The 22898-nt window shown below is 37.6% G+C and overlaps 1 protein-coding gene across 1 annotated transcript; it reads left to right on the top strand.

Moving 5' to 3' along the window:
* Positions 1–3775: 3775 nt before the first annotated feature.
* LOC127807893 (uncharacterized) lies at positions 3776–19566 on the top strand. Its single transcript, XM_052346089.1, has 3 exons — positions 3776–3939; positions 4030–4167; positions 19348–19566. The coding sequence occupies exons 1-3, from the start codon at positions 3849–3851 to the stop codon at positions 19362–19364; spliced, it is 246 nt and encodes an 81-aa protein (XP_052202049.1). The 5' UTR covers positions 3776–3848; the 3' UTR covers positions 19365–19566.
* The last annotated feature ends 3332 nt before the right edge of the window (positions 19567–22898 follow it).

Genomic DNA, 22898 nt, shown 5'->3' on the forward strand with positions numbered 1-22898 from the left:
TTTTCAAATGGGTTTTTTGTATTATAGTACTGTTGAGTGTTGAGTCTTGGATTCTTCAAAGTTAAAGCTTGGTGGCATGGTTGTTGATGATTTAGCTAATTAGGTAGTTAATTAAATGGTCCGCATATGTACGTAAGATTGAATATTGTCAAACTTGCTATATTAGGTCATGAGCTAGACCATGTACATTTAGGGTTTAAAGATAAAGTTTAGATGCATGGTATGTATAACAATTCTCTAAAGAAGGGCTAGTCATGATGAGAGTAACATGGTCCATGCTATTTGAGTTTTTAGAATATATATAGATGCTTGAGTACTGGTACTAGAAGTTCATTTTTTTGGAATGGTGGTACTGAAAGTTTATTACCTTAATTAATGACTAAGCATTACTCTATTTATATTACTTTCACAACATAGTATACAACAACACAACAAATGTGCTTAGAGAGAGCGAGCTAGAGAGAGAGAGAGATTAGAGCATCTCCAACGAATGCGGCATTTTCAGCGCTAATTGCAATTTGGCGCAATAACCTCTCCAACAAATACAACAAAATGGTGTAGAGCACAATTTTCAATCACCAAATTTGGTGTTGGTGAATGATATAACACCTTGAAGTTATACAAAGAGGAGTAAAATTGAAAATAAAATGAAAAAAAAAATTTGGTATTGGTGAATAGTATAACACCAAATTGTATAACTTCAAAACAACTTATTCCCTTTATATCTTTTATCACTTTTATTAAATTTGTATATTTTGATTAATAATTAGAAATATAAATTAAATTATTATTTTGATTAATACCGATAAAAATATTTTATTAAGATCTATAAAATGAGTATAATATTAAATATATTTTAAAATATTTAATATATTTTATAATATAAGTGAAAAAAATATTTATGGAAAAAATAGTTCCTTTGATTTAAAATATTAGTTGAAAAATGAGATGGTAAATAATTAGGTGGATAAATAATTAGTTTGATAAAATTTAGGCGAAAATAATTAATTAAAAATTTAGTAAAAAAAATAATCAGAATAACATATTTTGAAAAAAAATTAAAAAAATTGTGAGTAATGTTTCATTTTCTTATTAAATGTTACTAATTATTTTTAATTATATTATAGTAAGTTAAATAAATAAATTAATATTTATTAAATATTTATTTATAAAATTTTCTTTAAAGATTCTCGTTTACGCCAATTTTGTATTATACATTGGAGACAATACTAATTTAGTCTTAAAAATTTGGTATAAATCACTGTTAGACACCATATTAATGCTGGATTTGGTGTCCAATATTGGAGTTGCTCTTAGAATCCCAATAATGGTACGTATATTCCAATTAGGGGGGGGGGGGGGGGGGGGGAATGAGTGAAGTACCCATATTCTATTCCTACATTTACACATTCAAACCCTAAATAAGGCATCTAAGTATTCATTAGAAAGATGAGAGTCCCAATAACTGGAAGGATTATTTTGACTAAATAATAGTAGTTAGAAAATTTACGAACATAGACATGGTAAAATAAGAGATTGGCGTCAAAAATAAAGAAAAAAAACATGAACTTAAGGATTGTGTAAGTGGGCTTACATGGGTCTTGAAAATATAAGAGGAGCACATTGGGCTTAAATGGGCGGCCCGTAATGTTTTAAGAAGAAATAGGGCCCAAATTATTAAACGACATGGTTTGGGGCGTTAATCGTTAGGAGAAAGCCTAAGAGCGATGAGTTAAATAAAAAAAAAAAAACTACAGTTAATTTAAGATTTATAACCTTTTTTTCTGTTTAAAATGCCCAATATATATTTATGTCAGTCATATAATAAATTTAATTTTTGGGTTTTGTACAACTTATTTGTTGTTGTCTAAACACGACAATGGAATTTAATTATTTAAAAATCGTATTGAATTCGTCAGAATTCTGTAAGAAATAAAATGATTAGATGGCATAAGACATTTTTTGTATAAATATTTTAATACTTAATTTAGATCCCTTGTATTCAGAAGAGTTAGCATTTTTTTTTTTATAAAAGTGATTTACTTTGTGAAATTATAATTTATCTATTTATAAAGGTATTGAGTAATTATTGATAACCATTTTTAATATTTCAAAATTGACCATGATTTGAAATTATATGAATAGAGTTTATACTTTGCATAATTCTCATAAGGATTTTTAGAGATATCTATTTGCACTTTTAATTTTGAAAATATCTTACGAAAAACTCATCCCCTCAGTCGAGAGGGTCTCCTGAAACCTTTTCAGGGTCTACATAAAACTTTTATTCTTATATTTTATTTTTAATGTTTTATCTTGTCTTTTATGATTTGATTACTATGTATTCATTAGACATATGTATTTAAGGTTGGCAATGATTTGGTTTAGTTTTGATTTTTGCTAAAACTATAATCAAACCAAACTTAAGCTAATAAAACTAAAACCAAACCATTATCCATTGGTTTTAAAAATTAAAAACTATAACCAAACCATTCGGTTTCGGTTTTAACTATAATTTTTTTAGTTTGATCCATAATATCTAACCAGGTTTTAATTTTTAAATATTTAATTAATTTTTTTTCAATAATTATTTGATTGATAAAAATAAAATAATTTAAGATTAAGTTTTGTTTTTATTTGTTAATTACTTTATAAATGTTAAATATTTTATATACTTGTAATGCATTAGTTAAAATACTTATAAAAAAATACATTAGTCAATATATATTATGTGTATATATAATATATTAAATAAATAAATATATATTATATGTGCGTATATTCGGTTCGGTTCGATTACTCACACATTCGGTTTAGTTTTAATTCGGGTTTTTATTTGAATTTAATAAAAATCATAACCAAATCATACCCATTGAAACAGTGTTTGATTTTTTCTCAAACCAAACCATTACTCAGTTAAACGATTTTTAACCACGTTGACCAATTCGATTTCAGTTCGATTCCCACGATTTCTATTACAATTACCATCTCTATATGTATTCTTATACTGAGTTTTTCTCAAAATTTATTTCTACCTCTCTTATTAGACTTAATTGACTGGACATTGATTTAGGTACACATAATCGTTAATAAGCAATAACATGCTATAATTAAATTTATCCCGTTTTATTATTTAATTTATTATTAAAATCAAATAATATAATTGTGGGAAAAATAATTAAATTAGTAGAGTTTCAATAAGGATTACATAAAACACGTGAATGGTAGTGAGCTATTTTAAGAAAATGTTTTAAGTTAAAAAATGATATAGAGTGCATACTGCTATTGACACATGCAAAATAAGTCAACATTTTAATAAGTTAATTGTCCTATAAAATTGATACAAATAAGCAGTTAAATATATATCTATTGAAAATTAGGGGTGTGACACATATTAATGTATAAATTAAAAAATAAAATATTTTAAATAAAGATTATTAGATAATAATTAGAGTTGTAATTTATTCTTTATATTTTTAGGTCGAATTTATTTAAATAAAGAGTAGATATAGTGTGATGATAAATTTGAATATATTAAAACTTGAAGGTTATGATTTTAAATTTTATTAATAAAAATTATTTGTATTTTTCGAGCAAAATATATAAAGAGTATTGGGAGAACTCCTTTTATTGATAGGATCTTATAATATTAAAAAGTTGGTATTTTATTATGTAATTTACCTTAATTTTTAACCCAATCGGGTGCCAAAAGTCGACGTCGTTTTTGTAAAGTACCTTCTCCATTTACGTACTAGAAAGAAAATTAACCATTGCTACAGTTTGGTTCCAGCCCTAAACCCAATGCACTGAACGCAGAGAAAGAGAGAGAGAGAGAGAGAGAGAGAGAGATGCCGGCGACTGCGAGCGTGATCGGAGCTTTACTGGGATTGGGAACCCAGATTTACTCCAATTCCCTCCGCAAACTGCCCTTAATGAGGCGTAAGACCAATGTTCCCATTTCCTAGTCCTCTATTTTTGCTTCGATTCAATTCCCCAATCTCATATCGAATTGACGGTTTTCTTATTCAGATCCGTGGGAGCATGTTCTTGGTATGGGATTGGGGGCGGTGTTTGTAAACCAGCTGGTGAAGTGGGACGCTAAGCTTCAGGAAGACCTTGACAAGATGCTTGACAAGGCTAAGGCCGCCAACCAGCGCCGTTACTTTGGTTTGTGTTCTATTTTTTTCCTTTGCTTCATTTTTATTTTCTCAAATCTCTCTTGCTTGATGATTCTTATCTTTATGGGTTGTTTCTTACCCCGGGTTTATCTTGTTTGTGGATTTATTATAACGTTCATCATCCTTTTTGTTGATTGGACTTTCACATGGGTGTTGGTTTGAGTTGCATGTGCTGAGAAGTCGTTAGCCCTCCAACAGGATAAATAGGCAATTAAGTTTCTTAATTATCATATTATTCCATTGACACCAGATGGAGTCGCTTTTGTCCATAGAATTCGGTGTTAAAGGGGCTGGAAGTTTATGGGTCGTAGACAGGTTGTTTTACTGCTTATGAAGGGAAAGGAAAATATGGTCTTCTCATGATGTTGAGAGTTCCATTTTTTTTCTTTTTTTGTGCTAAATGAATTTCATGAAGATTCAAACCGCCACAATACAAAAAGAAATAACAATCAATTATAAACGAATAGGGGAAAAAAAAAAAGGAACCTAACTAGCCAAGGATTGAACAAAATACTACTGTTGTGTACCTAAGGGTATAATTGTAATAAAAGGGAAAGTAGAACTATAATGGTTGTAACTATTGTAAGGCAGTTACACATTTCATTTTGAAATTGGGAGTGGCAATCGTTTATGGCGCCAGCTTCATGGACGAGTATAAAAACTCGACCCCAGCCCACTTGAGAGGCATGAAATTACAACTGAATTGCCTTTTCCAAACTTCCCTCTCTCTCTCTTTATGATCCTTCCCCAATTTCTCTAAATTTCCCTTCCCTCTCCTATTCCCCCCCCCCCCCCAAAGTTCTCCTCTAAATATAGGAGAATTATCCTTGTCGGATCAGGGATTCGACAAATTGGTATCAGAGCATCGTTCCTGGCGTAAGAACTTCAGTGAATTCTAGCAATGGTGGACGACACTCACAAGAAGCAAATGGAAATGCAACTCCAACTGGTGACGACCACGGTGATGGATGTGCAAACGCGAGTGGGATCCATGGAGGATACGATCAGAATGATTGTTGATAAGAAGCTGGAGGAGACCTTGGATCGGTTGTGCAGCGATATGTGTAATTATATCAGAGAGGAGATGAAATAAACAGAGCAATATGTTGCGTGAGCAGATACAACAATTTATGCTCATGTTCTCTAGTCAAGTGTAGGTGAGGATATCCCTAGATTTTCCTCCACGAGAGAGAATGGATCCGATTCTACTAGGGGTTGGCAATAGCCAGAGGGTGGTAGGATCATCAGAAGTAGAGATCGATCTGGCCGTGGTTGGAGAAAATGGGGTGGAGAGGAGGCCGAATATCCAGGTAAATTCGACTCACTCAAATTTTTCGATCCCTAAGTTGGAGTTGCTGGTGTTTGATGAGTCGAAGCCACGTTGGTGGATTTGAAGGTGTGAGAAGTTGTTTGGCATTCATCACGTGATGGATGAACAGAGAGTGAATTTGGCAATGGCCTACCTAAACGATGTAGGAGACATATGGTTCCAAGGGTGGTCAAGGGTGAGGAGTGAGTACAATTGGGATGATTTTGTTAATGGTCTGTGCGAAAGATTTGGCGAGAAGAGAACTATGGACATAGTGGAAGAATTTAACAAGATGAAGCAACAGAGGTCGGTGCAAGAGTACCAGCTCAAATTCAAGGAACTAAAGTCTCTTATGATCGCCAGAAATCCTTATATGACCGAAAAATACTTTGTGTCAAGTTTTGTAGGCGGCTTGAGTGAGGAGATTAGATTGGCAATGAAAATGATAAGGCCCAGGACAGTGCAAGAAGTAGTGGAAAGTGCATTTCTTCGGGAGATGAATGTGGAAGCCTTGATGAGGAAGCAGAGGAATCAGGGCAAGGGAAGAAGCTATGGCCTATCACCCTTTCAGGGAAAGGTGCAAGGGAAGGAGACATGTAGATCGAGAGTAGGGCCTCGACTCAGGCCTTGCCACCTCCTGCTCTGGTGGGGCAGCAAGGGGGAAGAACGATGGATCAACGGACACCACCAGGTATGTGCTATAAGTGTAGGGACAAGTACATCCCAGGGCATCAATGTAGGAGGCAATTACTCCTATTGGAAGGGGGAGAAATAGATGAAGGGACGAATGAGGAAATTGTGGCAGAAAGGAGTGAATGGGAAGAAAAGGATAACGAAGCCAATTCATTGCATGCTATTGAGGGAGTTGCTAGTAGCAAAATCATTAAGGTGGAGGGGTAGGTTCCAAAAGGTACTCTCGTGGTCTTGATTGATAGTGGGACCACCCACAGTTTCATTGACGAAGGTACAACCAAGAAATTGAGCTGCTAAACTCTCTTATACATAGCTCCTATTGGTGACAGTAGCTAACGATAGTAACGTGATGAGCAAGTCATCATGTTTGGGTTCTGCTGGACCGTGCAGAGGGAAACCTTTGAGGTTGCTTAAACTAGGAGGATGCCAGATCATGTTGGGGGTTGACTGGATGAAAGGAATAAGTCTTATTAGTTTCGACTTTAACAAGATGGAAGTCACGCTGGCAAAGGATGGGAAGAGAGTAACCCTACAAGGGAATGTTGAATCAGGTACCTGCAAGATGATCAAGGTAATTGGCTTAAGAAGCTGCTCAGATACAAACTCACCCAAGTGGCCCACTTATTTTCTATTGAGGCGAAGGAGGAGTCAAAGGAACAAGGGGATCAACACGGTGTTAGAGCCCCTGATTCGTAAGTTTTACCAGAGGCGTTAAAAAAGAAAAAGATGGGAGAGGCAGGGGTAGCCAAGGAATAGGACACGAGGGCAGAAGGGTCAAATTCGGTTGGGGAGAATAACAACCCACATGGTTGCAACGGACTGAGGAGGAGTTGAGGGGGTATAAAAACAGGTGAAAAAGGAGAGAGAAGTAGCTAGAGAATTCTGAAGAAGTTTTGGGAGAGAAGGCTCTCTCGAATAGGCCTATATTGTGTGTGTGTGTTTTTTTCCTGTTCTTAACTTGTAATCGGAGATTCTTAACATTGATTGTGAGATTTTATCAATTTCTTGTGAGGATCCTATTAATTTGGTATCAGAGCATCACCGATCCTAATGGTGAACCTGGCGGACTAAGTAGGTGAATTGGAAGGGAGGATGGAAGGCATGCAACGGGGAGTTAAGGCCTTGAGGGGTGAGGTTCAATCGGTGGAGAAGAATGTAGTGAGCTTGCTGGAACAGTTCACTTGGATGAGAACGAGGTGGGAAGAGCAGGAACGAGAGAGGAAGAACAAGGACGAGTTGGGAGACTAGCCTCCGGAATGCCCGCTATATCAGCAATAATGGGCATTAAGAGACTTCAGTTTTTGGGTAGAGTCTTTGATGTTGTCCATTGCGCACATTGTAGGGTCCCTTGGCATATTGAAGGGGGATTGGCGGTTGAGCAGAACATGGTGTCGCGAGGCAGAATGGCTGCCGATGACGATGGTGTTGGGGAGTTCACCGGCGAGGCAGAAGGGCAGCCGACGATCGGTCCGTTTAAAATGCCAAGGATTGCCGATTCGGTGACATCCAAGGAAAGCATCTTATTGATGATTGGGGCGCCATCAACGGTCCATGTTGTCTGGGAAGCTAGTTTGATTCTTAGCCCGATTTTTTAGAGATTTCACATGGGGTTGGTTGATAATGGAGGCCCCCCCCATGTATTCTTACCATCATGAGGGGGTGGGTGCCTCGTCCAAGCATGTTATGATGGTGGAAGGGCAGCATGTTTCTAGAAGTTAAGGGCTCAATTTGCACTCTGTTGTGGAGCCTAATAGTATAGATCCAAAGATCTTAAATAATGATGGGAATTTGGTCGAACTTCATGATGAGGTTATGATTTGGCAAGCTATGAAACAACTGACAAAATCAAGGTGCTGGGAAGTTGTATCAATAACCAGGGATACAGTGATTGGAATGCAAATTGTTGTAAATAAAAAACCTACTAAAAATGAGTGTTATGAAGAAAGAGCACAAAATGAGCCTCCTGTCTGTCAAGAATCTAATGACCCTAATGCAGCTTGGAATGTGCCACTGCAAGCATGCATGCACAGAATTCTTGTTGTTGAAATAGAACAAGGATCTAAAATGGCCAGAACAGTGGCCAGCACAGGTGGGACAACCACCGTACTAGTTGTTGAGTTCTCAGTTTGGAGTCTATGGCAAAGCAGCCCCTGAAGATTTCATTGCGGACTATTAGCCCCAGAAACGAGTAGTGATTAAATCATTTTTGACTGGAATAGGGAGAAATAGGTCATCTGTTAGGAATGTTATGGATATGAAAGTTATCTATGGAGGATTGGTTGTTGCTCTAAGAAACTTGAAGGTGTGGATCATGATTATGGGGCTAATAGACTCACCAGATACACTACCAGTTTATGAACAAGACCATCTCTTCTCTAAAGTTAAAAAGAGATGCCGTTTGATGGCCTTGGTTGTTGAGGTTGACCAGATTCTCAACCTAGAGGAGAAACTTATTGTTCGTGACAAGGTGGAGGAAAGGACTGGGAGGTTGGCGTACAAGCGGTCTCTACCACCCTCTGGTGCAATTCACCCCGTAATTCGCATCTTCCAGCTCCGAAAGGCGGAGCAGTGTAAGAGGCAACCACTATCCCTGACCAGCTAACTACAAAGCTGAAACCAGAATTCCTACTGGGGGTAAAGTCGAGCATGGGAAATAACTTGAAGAGCCTTGACATTCTTATTCAATGGAAGTGGTTCCCCCCCTCCCCCCCAGGCGGCCACTTGAGAACCGTACAATTCGTTATTGCATCAATTTCCTGAGTTTCACCTTGAGAACAAGGTGAATCTCGTGAGTGGGAGTAATGTTAGAGCCCTTGATTTGTAAGTTTTACCAGAGGCGTTAAAAAAGAAAAAGAAGGGAGAGGCAGGGGCAGCCAAGGAATAGGACATGTGGGCAGAAGGGTCAAATTCGGTTAGGGGAGAATAACAACCCACATGGTTGCAACGGACTGCGGAGGAGTCGAGGAGGTATAAAAACAAATGAAAAAGTGAAGACAAGTAGCTAGAGAATTCTGAAGAAGTTTTGGAAGAGAGGGCCCTCTCGGATAGGCATATATTGTTTTTTTTTTCCCCTATTCTTAGCTTGTAATCGGAGATTCTTAACGTTGATTGTGAGATTTTATCAATTTCTTGTGAGGATCCCATCACACGGCAGTGTATGATGGCAACCAACAATCAGACTACAAACCAGTGGAAGGTACACAAATTAACCTCCTTAGATGCACTATTGATTGAATTTTAGGACCTATTTGTAGAACCTAAGAACCTTCCCCCTGAAAGACCCTTTGATCACTTTATTCCTTTACAACCAAATGCAGAACCCATAAATGTCTGATCCTATAGATATCCTCCCAAACTCAAAATTGAAATTGAAAAATTAGTCAAGGAAATGTTGGACCACTCTATCATTCGTCCCAGTAGAAACCCTTTTGCTTCCCCTGTCCTTCTAGTTAAAAAGAAGGATGGGACCTAGTGATTTTGTATTGATTACTACCAGTTGAACTCTTATCACAATTAAAGACAAATTCCCAATTCTGATTATCGAGGACCTTTTAGATGAACTAAGCCATGTCTCAGTGTTCTCCAAGCTAGACTTAAGGTTCGGCTATCACCAAATTCGGATGAACCTAGCTGATATACCCAAGACAACCTTTAAAACCCACTATGGATATTATGAATTCACTGTAATGCCATTTGGATTAACCAATGCACCAGTCACATTCCAAGCCCTAATGAACCATATCTTTGAACCTTGTCTCAGAAAATTTGTGCTGGTGTTTTTTGATGACATTCTGATTTACACCCCTACTTTTTCCGAACACCTTAGGACTGCAATCCAAATCCTACGATTCAATCGTGTATCAAGAGGTCCAAATGTGTCTTTGCCCAAACACAGGTGGAATACCTCGAGCATGTCCTCTCTAGTGCTGGAGTTAGCACGGATACTAAGAAAGTAGAGGCCATGATCAATTGGCCTAGACTAGTGAATGTTAGGGCTCTAAGGGGATTTTTGGGGTTGGTCGGCTACTACAGGCGCTTTGTGAGGAATTATGAGATGATTAGCAAACCCCTGATCGAATTGTTAAAGAAGGATGGGTTTAGATGGAGTGACAAAGCGGAGGCAGCATTTGTTTAGTTAACACAATCCATGGGAGAGGTACCGATGTTAGGATTGCCTAACTTTAGTAAGCCATTTGTATTGGAGATGGATGGCAGTGGAATAGGAGTGGGGGTTGTATTGACACAAGATGGCAGGCCCTTAGCCGCCTTTAGTCAGACATTGGCCCCAAGGCATCAAGGCCTCAGCACTTATGACAAGGAGTTATTGCCCGTGCTTATGGCAGTAGACAAATGGAGACACTACTTAGAGGGGAGACAGTTCGTTATTAAGACTGGTCATGAGAGCCTCAAATTCCTCCTGCAACAAAGGTTGCACACAAATTTACAAAGGGCATGGCCAAATTAATGGGGCCGAACTACGTGAGGTGTTTTTGAAAGAGTAAACTAGTGCCTAGAGACATATTTGAGGTGTTTTTGCTTTGTGCAATGGAGGGAATGGCATAAATGGTTATCTTTGGCCCAGTGGTGGTACAACTCTATCCACCACTGTTCTATTAACATAACCCCTTTTGAAGCGTTGTATGGGTACAAGCCTAACATCCTACTAACTATCGGGGAGCGAACATCAGTAGCAAATGAGGATGCCTATTTACAGTAAAGGTAACAAACTCTGCAAGTCCTAAAAATAGAGTTGGCCAAGGCCCAAAACAAAATGAAACAGTGGGCAGACAAGAAGAGGAGTGAAAGAAAGCTCGAAGAAGGGGAGGAAGTGTACCTCAAGCTGAGCCAACCCCATTTGAAGTCCCTCTCCAAGTAGCCAATCACTAAACTCAGCCCAAGATTCTATGGCCCTTACCCAATCATCGAAAGAGTGGGACCAGTAGCTTACAAGCTGCAACTACCGGAAGGGATGCAAATTCATCTGGTGTTCCATGTGTCCCTCTTGAAGAAATCAACAGGAACTCAAGCGATCAGTCGAGCTCTTCCACCCTTCCACGGAGAAGAAGAACAGCCAACCACACCAGTAGCCATCCTTGACAGAAGAGTGACCTATTAGCAAGGAGTGTCCCTAATTCAAGTGTTGGTACAATGGTCCACACGGCACCACGATAATAACACTTGGGAGTACTTGTTGGATCTCCTCCAGCAATTCCCTAGTGCGGCTAGTCTGCTTTCCAATCTTGGGGACAAGAATTAGCTTAAGGAGGAGGGAATTGTTGTGTACCTAAGGGTATAACTGTAATGAAAGGGAAAATAGAACTATAACGGCTGTAACCATTGTAAGGCAGTTACACATTTCATTTTGAATTTGGGAGTGGCAACCATTTTTGGCGCCAGCTTCCTGTGAGGATGGACGAGTATAAAAACTTGGTCCCAGCCCACTTGAGAGGCATGAAATTACAATTGAATTGCCTTTTCCAAACCCCTCTCTGTCTCCTTCCCCAATTTCTCTGAATTTCCCTTCCCTCTCCTATTTTTCCTGCCAAGTTCTTCTCTAAATATAGGAGAATTCTCTTGTCGGATTAAGGATTCGACAACTTCTTAACATCTCTTAGGGTGTGTTTGATTACACACATTTTCCGTGAAAATGACCAATTTCCACCAAAATTCTAGCCTTGGAGGTGTTTGATTGGCCAAAATTTTCAGGTAAATTATTTTCTCTCTTTAGTCATGTGATGCCCATTTCCCACTTTTGCTGGAAAAGATTGATAGAATAGATTTTCCAGGGAAATGGAAAATCACCCAAGTCTTCCCCTTTGCAAATCATTCGAAGCCTCGATCTGGCAGAGGAGAAGAAGAGTGGCCTATGGTCATGAGGAAGAGGAGAAGTGCGACCGATGGTCGCGAGGATGAGGGGAAGCTCGGCTAGCGGTCTAAGCAAGAGAGAGGGCGAGCGAGAGACAGCGGCCGAGGGGTGAACGACGATGGTGACAGGGGAAGCTCGACAGCAGCAGCTAGTGACGGCGGCAGCCAATGACGGCATGCCATTGCCGTCGGCCCTTCCCCTTTGTCTTCGTTGAATTTGAGCTTCGATTCGACCTTCTTTCGATTCCCCTTCGATTTGTACTCGCATAGCGTCACCCTCGCTGGAGTCAACATTTCTGACTTCTTCCTCATCACCGTTAACATCAAACCACCATTCGACATGCAACCATATTTATATATATATATATATACACACGTATATATGTATCTATATGTATGAAAATCAAACACCAAAATTGGAAAAATATAATAATTTCTAGGTAAAAATTTAAGTCAATCAAACATCTTCAATTGACATTTTTCCTGGAATTTAATTCTAAGCAATTCAATTGTCTAGAAAATATTTTTTTTCCACCCAAATTCTATGTTTGCAATCAAACGCACTCTTACTTCATTAGGCAGCTCATCTTCTCATTGATGAACAATGATTGATGTTCCTAAAGTCCATCTAGCCAACTCATGTGTTCCACCATTGGTGCACTTGGGTACACGTACAGACTTGCCATTATTTTAGATTTCCTGAACATAATAAATATCCAGAAAAATATTTTTAGCTGATTGGAGCACGATTCTTCCAGGGTTATTAATAGAAGAATCCAGAACTCATGCATCCCCTTAAAAAATATCACAGTTTCAATCCAAACACCTAGGTAAAACACTGCAATATAAGCAGCCCCATTGCAATTGTAGCCCCATACAGAATAATTTGCAACCACTCCTTCTATCATTCTTCCACCCTAGAAAGTAGCATTTAAATTTATTTTGATGCAGTCTCTTTGAGGTGAATGCCAATGTTGCTCTGAAGAGGAGATTCTGCCATTACTTAACAGTCTGCAGTGGAGATACTGGTACAAGTGCTCACTCCATGTTACCCGTATTTTATCAAGCATTCCATTAACTTCAGTAAAGACAACTTAAAACTCTCTCTATGATATCTCCATCTCCAAATTCTATGCATCACCACTGAACAGAGCAAATTATGTGTGATTTTCTGGAGTCTTATTCAAGTTATGCCTATGGGGATTTAGCAAAAGCTCAAAACATTCTGAGTAGTCCTTTCATTACAAAACTCTGTACAAATGCCCCACATTGCAACTTAGATAGCCTTGGCCACAAGGGATAACCAAAACAGAAGAAGAGATGACGTCTCCTTGTTACCACTGTAGCAACAGTCCAAATTTCTAAATGGCATTCTTGCTGACAAAGTTATGTTAGTTGCCGACAAAGTTATGTTAGTTGATGGCATCAGCAACAGCATTTCATATTACTATTTTCTATTTGTTGTGTCTTAAGGTCCATAATTTCTTCAAATACTTGGAACTTAGAAAAGTGCATAGCTGTCTATCATGCTGTATGACTGAGTGATAATAAACCTCTACAGGAAAGGCCATAAAAGCTTATGGGACCTACTAGTTAATACCGTGAATCCCCTCTTAGACAGTGGGACTTTTTATTTTAAGGATCTAATTAACATACTTTAGAATCTTAGATCAAAAGTTTTCCTTAGTAAATCCAGCTTCCATGAATGGTTATCCCAATCAATTAACTCAGCCTCCATCCTAGGATTCGGACCCCAGTTTTTTTCCATATTCAATTAAACTCGGGCATATTGGTGTCATGACCCTAGGAGCAATAGAGGAGCATTATTGTAATAGGGTTATAATAGTTTATTAGGAGATATTTTGCAATTTGTTAGGAGCACATGGATGCCGTTGGGAATTTAGTTAGCAGCTAGCTATGCCGATAAAAAGACTACTTGTAAGAGGATGGAATATAATGTGAAATGAAATTGAATTCCCTTTCCCTCTAATTCTCTCTATCCCTCTCTCTGTTCTCTCTAACTCTCCCTCCCTTTTCTGCTGTTTTCTCTCCCTTCTTCAATTCTATCATTCTGATTTCTCCTTGTTAGAATAAAAAAGGGAAATAGAAGGTGTTGGAAATATTACAATCAAGGGATAAGTCAAGCAGACAGCTGTTACAGCTGTAAATGGCAGATTGTATGGAGGCAATCAAGATGACTTTTGTGTATATGAGTTGTAATTAGGATGATTTTTGTATTTTTTTCCTTTTGTTTAAGATTCCTAAGCTGTAATTTATGAGATTATAAATATAGAATAAACCAAAGGGGCAAGGAGTCTTTGCTTGCTACTATTCTTACATGGTATCAGAACCATCTTTCTAGGGATTTTTTTTCCAGCCTTCATTGCTTCTCTCGTTTCCAGCCTTCTTTGTCTTTAAGACCTTCATTGCCACCTTGCTGTTCTGCCTTCATTGCAGCCTTCCCTAATCATTCTACATTTTTTTTTTTCCATCACAATATGTCAACTACTTCTCAAGATTCTATCTCAACTACTATGGGGGAGATATTGGCTGCACCTAACACTACTATTGCAGCAGGAACTGGAAGCGATTTCCAGAATGTAAATCCTCTATACCGGCTTGATGGAACCAACTACCTGCAGTGGAGTCAGGTAGTTCGGACTTTTCTCAAAGGAAGTGGAAAGATAGGCCATCTTATTGATCCCGGTCCAAAAGAAACAGATCAAGGATTCAAGGCATGAGATGAAGAAGATGCAGTGATTATGTTTTGGTTATGGAACTCCATGAAACCAGAGATTAGTAAAACCTTGATGTTCCTTACCACTGCAAAAGAAATATGGGAGAATCTGTAGTAGACTTACTCCAAAAAGAAGGATGCAGCTTTGATCTATGAGCTGAAAAAACAAGTAAGTTTACTCAACAAGGGGGCACGTCTGTCACCTAATATTACAATTAGATGAATGGATTTTGGCTTGAAATCGACCACAACTGAGATCTGAAACTGGAATGTGGCCATGATATTCAAGTGGTTCAAGGGTTGCTGAAAAATGATCGAGTATTTGAATTCTGAGTATGATCGGATCAGAGTTCAAATCCTTGGTAAGGTTCCTATACCAATTCTTTGTGAATGTTTTTCAATTGTTCGTGCTAAAGAGAGTCGATGAGGGGTTATGTTGGAACTTCGTATACAAGAGGCTGCAACAATGGTCACTCGTTGACCGGGTGAAGGAGGGAATAAAGTAATTTGGAGGCCAGCAGAAGCAAGAAAACAGTCCAGCAAAGATGGACTGTGGTGCACCCACTGCAGCAAACCTCGCAGAAAACTGCTTTGAACTACATGGAAAAGCCCAAGTTTTGGCACAAATAGGAGGATTCAAGGGCCAAGGGAGCAGCCAAGCTAATGTGGCCAGCAAAGAGTAGTCACTAATTAACACTCCTCAGCCAGACAAGGAGGAATCCACAGAATTCAACAAAGAAGATATTGAAAGATTGAAATGTCTCCTTGAATCTCTCGACAAATCTACAGGTTCTTGTTCTATTGCCAAAAGTGGTATGTGTCTTATGATTGACTATTTTAAAGCATCACATACTAAAATAGGTACATGGGTTGTAAATTCTGGGGCTACTATCATATGACTTATGATATCTCTCTCTTTGATTTATATAAACCAACCCAAGGACACCAGAAAATTACAATAGTTGATGGCTCTCCTACTGCTATTGTTGGATAAGGAAGTCTACATCTTACCCCTTTTATAACTCTTACCAATGTCCTTCATATCCCTCATCTTTCGACTAATCTGATCTCTGTCCAAAAAATCACTAAAGACCTTCATTGCAAACTAACATTCTTCGACTCTCATTGTGTGTTTCAGCATCAAGTCTTGGGGAAGATGATTGGATTTGTTAGAAAGTGTGACGGGTTGTACTACCTTGAGAATTTGGAGAACGGTCAAATAAAGGGAACCCAGTCTCATTTCTCCCAAGCTCTTGTAGCCACAGCTAATAAACAAATGATCTGGGCACATCATCTTTGTCTTGGTCATCCTCCTTTCCCTCTCCTAAAACATATGTATCCATTATTGTTTAATGGTCTAGTTATGTCAGATTTTCAATGTGAAGTGTGTCAATTTACTAAACATTGTCGTACCTCATTTCCTATCACTTCAATAAAATGCAATCAGCCTTTTACCTTGATACATTTTGATATTTGGGGGCCTGCAAAGATTTTTGATATTCATGGGGCTAGGTGGTTTGTTACTTTTATTGATGAGTGCACTAGGATTATTTGGTTGTTTTTTATGAAAGACAAATCTGAGGTTAGTTCATTGCTTCCTCAATTTCAAAAAAATGATTTTTACTCAGTTTAGAGCAAGAATAAGAAGGTTTTGCTCAGAAAATGCCCATGATTATTTCAATCAAACTCTCTCTTCCTTTCTCATCAAGGATGGTATTGTGCATGAATCTTCTTGTGTTGAAACCTCATAGCAAAATGGGGTGATTGAATGAAAAAACCGTAGTCTCTTAGAAGTCACTTGAGCACTTCTTTTTTAGTCTAATGCTCCAAGATTCTTATGGGGAAAGCAGTTCTAACAGTTACTTATCTCATAAATATTCTTCCTTCTGAAGTCCTAGCCAATCTCAGTCTCATACATACTCCGTTCAACCATTTTCAAACCTTGTGTCTACTAGAAATCTGTCCCCAAAAGTACTTGGCTGTGTTGCTTTTGTGCATATTCACAAGACTCATAGATCTAAATTGGACCCTAGGGCACAAAAGTGCATCTTTGTTGGTTATTCTTCTACCAAAAAAGGTTACAAATGTTATGATCTTTCTATTCGACGCACCTATGTCTCTCTTGATGTCACATTTCATGAGTCCCAACCTTTTTATGGAACTCCTCACACTAATCCTCACTATAGCGTCTATCTTCTTATCCACCATCATTCCCATCGTCTCCTCCATGGATCCTTTACGAGTCTGTATCTTCGCCATCGTTGTCATCACCTGTTGCAACTGAGATTCCATTTGCTTCATTCGAGTGTCATCGGTCATTGGTGGTGTGATCGCTTGAGAGATCGTTGGCCGGGAACTTACTCTAATAGTAGAATGTTAGATCCTAGATTGGATAGAGAATTCTCAGCCGATTTGGATGAGAATTGGGCGGGAGAGTGAGAGAAAAGAGAGGGAAGAATAGAGAATTGGGGGAGGAAAGATCGGGAGAGAGAGAGAGAGAGAGAGGCGGGAAAACCAGAAATTCTTCAATTGTATTCGATGCCTTGAAAAATAGCTGGGTCAGCTTTTATATACTGATCCACGGCAAGAGCTTGGTGCCAAAAGCGGTTACCCATTCTCCAAGTACAACCTGTAATGGTTACAGCTAGGTACTACCCCCTTACAGCTATAACTACCCCTCAATGTAAAAAGCCTTAAGTTCTAGGTTCATGACATCTTGTATGTGTGATGCACACTCAATAAAGAGGAGAGAAGATCACAGCTTTTTCAGCTAAAATCTTGCTCTCTTCCTGTTGTTTGTTTATTACTCAAAGTTGCGGGAGAGACGACTGTAAACAGTTAAAAATAGCTAAGTTTGACCAAAGTTAGTTTTAATTAATTTTAAAATAACAAATGTTTACTTAGAATACCCACCAAAGGAAAAAAAAAGGAATTTATTTAGAATCACACTACAAGTCAAATGAGGACAAGCCTTGGTAGCAACAATAAGTTTGTTCCTTTGCAAACTGAAGGCTACAAGTTCAAGATGCGGAAACAGTATCTTGGGGGAAAAAAAAAACAAGGGAAAGCTGTGTACATTCATGACCCTCCTCCAACCCTTGCAAAGTGGAAAGTCTGGTGCATTGTGGACTTTTTTTATTTTTTTTCCTTTCCCTAATGTTACAAGTCAAAATGCTTTTGAGGTTCACCTGTGGTGGACCAGTTGCCTGCATGAAGATCTGTCACAAATGACCCTTATTGGATGAACTTTTCCATGGGTATGAAAATGACTGAAAAAGGCATGGATCATATGCAATATGATTTTTCTGTATTTTTTCTTATGGTTCTTGGTTCTTCAATCATTTACAAGAGAATCTAAAGTTAGATTGGTTATATAAAGAAATACATCATGAGTTGCAGTTTAATTGAAAAATGGTATCTTGCTAGAGCAGAATGGAGAGAGGATCTATATAATGGCTTAAACTAAATGAGAAAAGGTTTTAGTTGAGTTGAGTTAGAATTTAGTAACAAACCCTCATTCAAATAAATTTAAACCTTTTTCTTTTAAAAAGAGAGGGTATATTAGCGAGAATACATGTTAGTTTGTTACAGACTTTTTTAGTATATTTCAATGGACAATCAATTGTTGGAAGCTTTTGGTTCCAGGCAATACTTGACCTATTTTCTATTGAATCCAGGGAATTCTATTGTAAGGTGGTTTTAGCCATGTTCTGCAGTAGAGTCTATTTTCCAATTCAAGAAACAGGTGTTAACATTTTAAGAAAGGGAAACGTGATGAGCATAGATGTGAGAGATTAGCTCATATATGGTTGACTATTAATTTTTTGGTTATATTGATTATTATTTTGAGTTCCCAAATGCACACTGTAAGAGAAAACAGGAAACTTTGTTACTTCATTTGTCTCCAATAAGAAATTAAGTTGCCAAATGTCATTCTTTGGTAGGTCCTCATGGCAGTTTGTTTAAAGAGGTACTCAGGTTTTTTTCGACATGCAATTTAACTAAATCTTGTAGTTGTAAATTGGCATTTCATTCTATTTTCTGTTTCCCCTTTTCTGTCATTTTGCCTTTGTGTCTCTTTCTAGCTCATCCTCCCTCTCCATCTCCGATTCAATGCTTTTCAAGTTTTCACCCCCCCCCCCCCCTTTCCAGTTTTTCTGGATTACATTCTTTCTAGGCAACTCTGCAAGATTGACACTGCTATTCCAGTTTTTTAATTTTCCTACAGTCATGGCACAGATTGCTTGATTATGTTGCAATATATATTGTATATTTTATGCATTCTATAGTTCAGACTTTTCAGTCAACTTGTGGGAGCTTCCGAAGTTTGATTAATATCTGCCATTTCTAACTTAGCAAAAAAAGTGTGTGTGTGTGTGTGTATCTGCCAATTCTAGGAACTTATAACTTTGGTTTTAAATTTTCTTCTTCTGGCTTCTTAGAGAGCAGCTAATATGCAAATCAGTAGAAATGGCCTGGTTAAAAAGTACCTGTCCTACCTTTTTGGTTATGCAACCCTTTCCTTTCTCGTTCTTCTCTAATTGGATAGGAATTTATAACTGCAGATGAAGATGAGGATTAGCAACCAGGTGGATTGAAGCAGCTTGTGATGCGGCTCTTCAACGGGTTCATATTCGGGTTGTAGACTTATGTGTTCTTGGTGTCTGAGGTTATTGCTCCTTGCTGTTGTTTTTGACGTTTTTGTTGCACATAAGCTAAGCTCTGGGAATTCATTCACACTGTCAATTGGATTGTGCTTTAATAATGGCAATCCTTGAAAGTAATTTTGCCCGGTGCAACCCCTGTTAAATGAGGGTAAAATGGCTTTGCTAGTTTCCATTACCTTTTCCGTTATACACTGCATAGTGCAGTTCGTTTTTCTATCTCACCTCGCTGAGATTTTAGGACATCAAAACTAGAATTAGAATGTAAAATTTTTGCTCTGGAATCAAGTCATTTTGAAGGTAGGGAAAGGCAGGTTTTTATGGGTCTTAAATTTGCAAAAACTGGGTGATTTTGAAGTCCTAGACTAAATGGGTGAATTCATGTTTCTGCAAGGCCCTAGGTGCCTAGAATTCGTAATGCAAAAACCTTGCCGTAGAAAGTCCTCGATGAGGAAGTCATGACCATTCTGGGTTCTGGGGCATTAGAAGAGACCAAAATGGTTCAAGGTGGCTGAATGGTTGTGCTAATGTAGTTTGGATGACTTGGGTTTTAATGGACATTTGTTTTGGACTTGAAAAGGCTATAATATCGTACCAGAGGATCGTATTTTTATAATCTAGGTTGGTTCTCATTTGTTGCACGTCCATAGGCGATTTTAGCTTGACTCTAATTAATTAAGTAATTCGAGAGAATAATTAGAGTCATCCCTACGAGTAATAGCCCTTTATTCCTAAAAAGAAACCATCTTTATATGGACGGTTGATGACGGTTGGGTTTGTAAAGGAATCTCAATATGATAAAAACTGGAATTGTTTATGTATCAAGTATCCACACAAGAAAGTCACTTTGCCTTTTTCAATGATTATTACCCATCCATCGTGCTTCTATTACCTCCCAACCTCTTAACAATATTATTACATATTCATTCTTCAAAAAGAAGATGACTGTTCTAACAATATTAATATGTTTTCATCAGTGTTATAAAAATTGACCTAGGCGACCGCCACGAGTTTAGTTCTAATTTTTTACTACAAATTTTAGATGTTTATTCATTTCTGAAACCCCTCATCTCTCATCGTCTCCTCTTCTTATCTCTTAGCCGTCTTCCCCTTTTTTAGCTCAAGGCCATCGCCGTCTCAACGTTGCTAGTACCTTATCGCTACCTCCATCTCTATCGTGACCTCCTTATTGCTATGCCATTGCCGCCGTCAAACTCCATCCTTGTCAACGTGTCCTTAGTGACTTAAGTTCTATTTCCGCTGTTCTTCTTTTGCCCTAGCCATCACTTCAGTATATATATAAGTTTATAAATAATATATTTATATATGTAAACATATATATATAAGTTTTATTTGTTTTTTTAACTTTAATTTATTTAAAAATAATATAAAATTATATTAAAAACTTAAAAAAAAAAAAAAAGCAATTCGCCTAGACTTCCTAGGTGCTATACCCAGTCTGGCACTCGACTAACGCTTAACGCATTTTAAAATACTGATTTTTATTCTTTTCAAGACTAAGGTAGGAGAAGGCTTTTTTAACCACCTTCCTCTCAAACTTAAAAAGAATCTCAAACCTTTACCTTCGTTCTTTTTTTTTTTTTTTTCAATCCAAGTAATAAGTTTTATATTCTTGTAAAATCTCATAGATATTTAAAAATATTTAAATACATGTATTTTACTTTGTGACGCACTTAGTTGATCTTGATGACATCCAAAACTCACTAATATATCTGTAAGCCTGGACTAGTGGATTGATCAGCCATATTGGAGTAGGTTTGGCTCTAGTGGTTGTCTAGGTTGATTTTGATGCTTAAGTTAGAAAAATTATAGATAATTTTTAAGAAATTTGGAGATAGGGAGATGAGGGGTGGTATAAGGATCAAAGATTTGAGCATGTCTCACTAACTATTAGTAAGATTCTTTTATATTCTATATTATGTCTTTATTGTTATTGTAAGGTTATAGTTGTCCAAATTTTGAAAATTATTAAGAAATGTAATAGTTAGGGATATTAGGACATGTTCTGTCGTGGCTAGAGTGTTGTCCGGGATCGAAATCAAAGACCATCAAGTTTCTTGATTTATCTCCTACATCATTTGTTAGAGTTTAGTGTGGGGTGCTAACGACGGGACGTAATCTTAAGATGTTAGAGATTTTTTTTTTGACATCATGAGCACCTTCTTAAATCTTAAATTTAATTGAATTGAATTTCTTAATGACAAAAGAAGTTCATAATTATATAGATGATCTCTTTCTTTTTCGACTTAAATACTTTATATTATTACATCTCATATTTTAACTAGGAATATTGTAGATGAATTGAACTAGGAGTATTGGAAATCCAATACATTGGGATGGCAACACAATCGAATCCAATTACGGGGGTTTGACTAAAAGGAAGGAACAAGAGGAGGGAGGGAAAGAGGGTATAGAACTTGGGTTTTGGACCATTCATGGAGGGTTGTCTGGCCAAGCCAACTGCTTTATTATTCCATTCCTTCGGCCAAAAAAATAAAAAATCTTGGTCTTATAGTTGTAGGTGTAGATGGCCTAATAACCTATTAATTCTCGAACCTGGGAGTTTATGAGGTTACAAGGTGACATTCGAATTGGTTGGCTGCCCATTAAACAGTTTATATTATCAAGGCAAGGCAAGGCAAAAGGCATTTTCCCCTCCAGATTGGAGCCATCCATTATCATTCAATATTGAAAGAGAATAAACGCAAGATCCAGGAGGTGCATCCAATTCTATATGTGCCTCCTGTTAGGTAACAGTTGACTTGACTGGACAAATGTTGGTCCCTTGAATAATGGCCACTAGTTGAATTTGACTGATTAGATTTTTATTAAATATTTAAAAAAATCTCTTGAGAGTTCAATTTAAGAAATTATTTTTGTGTATATATATATATATATCTTTAATTGTTTGAGATTGAGAAAAAAAACTGTCGACGTTCGGAGTTGGTCGATCGTGATTTGTAGGTCCGCAATGAGAGAATGAGCGCAAATACAAAGAGGAGAAATCTAGCAATAAATGACATTTAGAGAAGTTTTTACGTGGTTCGGTCAGAATGATGCATAGTCTATAACTATTCTCTAGTTTTGTCTCTCTTCTATACAATGATCTTTAACCCCCTATTTTATAATGTAGGGTGTTTACAAATTTCATAAAATTCAAAATAAGAGGATAATATTATGGAGACAAGATGTCTTTATCAATTCCATAAAATCGAGAATGAATTCTGCATTATCAGGGGTCTAGTTTGCTTCAGATAAGATATGTGGGTGTCGCATCCGATTATTCTGCTATCTTTTTGTGATGCGAGTTGAACGGTTTGACCAGCGAGCTGAAAGCATCACTGAGAGCTCGTTTGATTCTGCGGTTTGAACTCAAGACTTGAAGACTTGCAATCCTGCTCTAACGACCTCCATCTTGAGCCCATTAGGCT

This window comes from Diospyros lotus, chromosome 8 (genome assembly GCF_014633365.1).
Source record: "Diospyros lotus cultivar Yz01 chromosome 8, ASM1463336v1, whole genome shotgun sequence".
In the NCBI taxonomy this organism is placed as follows: Eukaryota; Viridiplantae; Streptophyta; class Magnoliopsida; order Ericales; family Ebenaceae; genus Diospyros; species Diospyros lotus.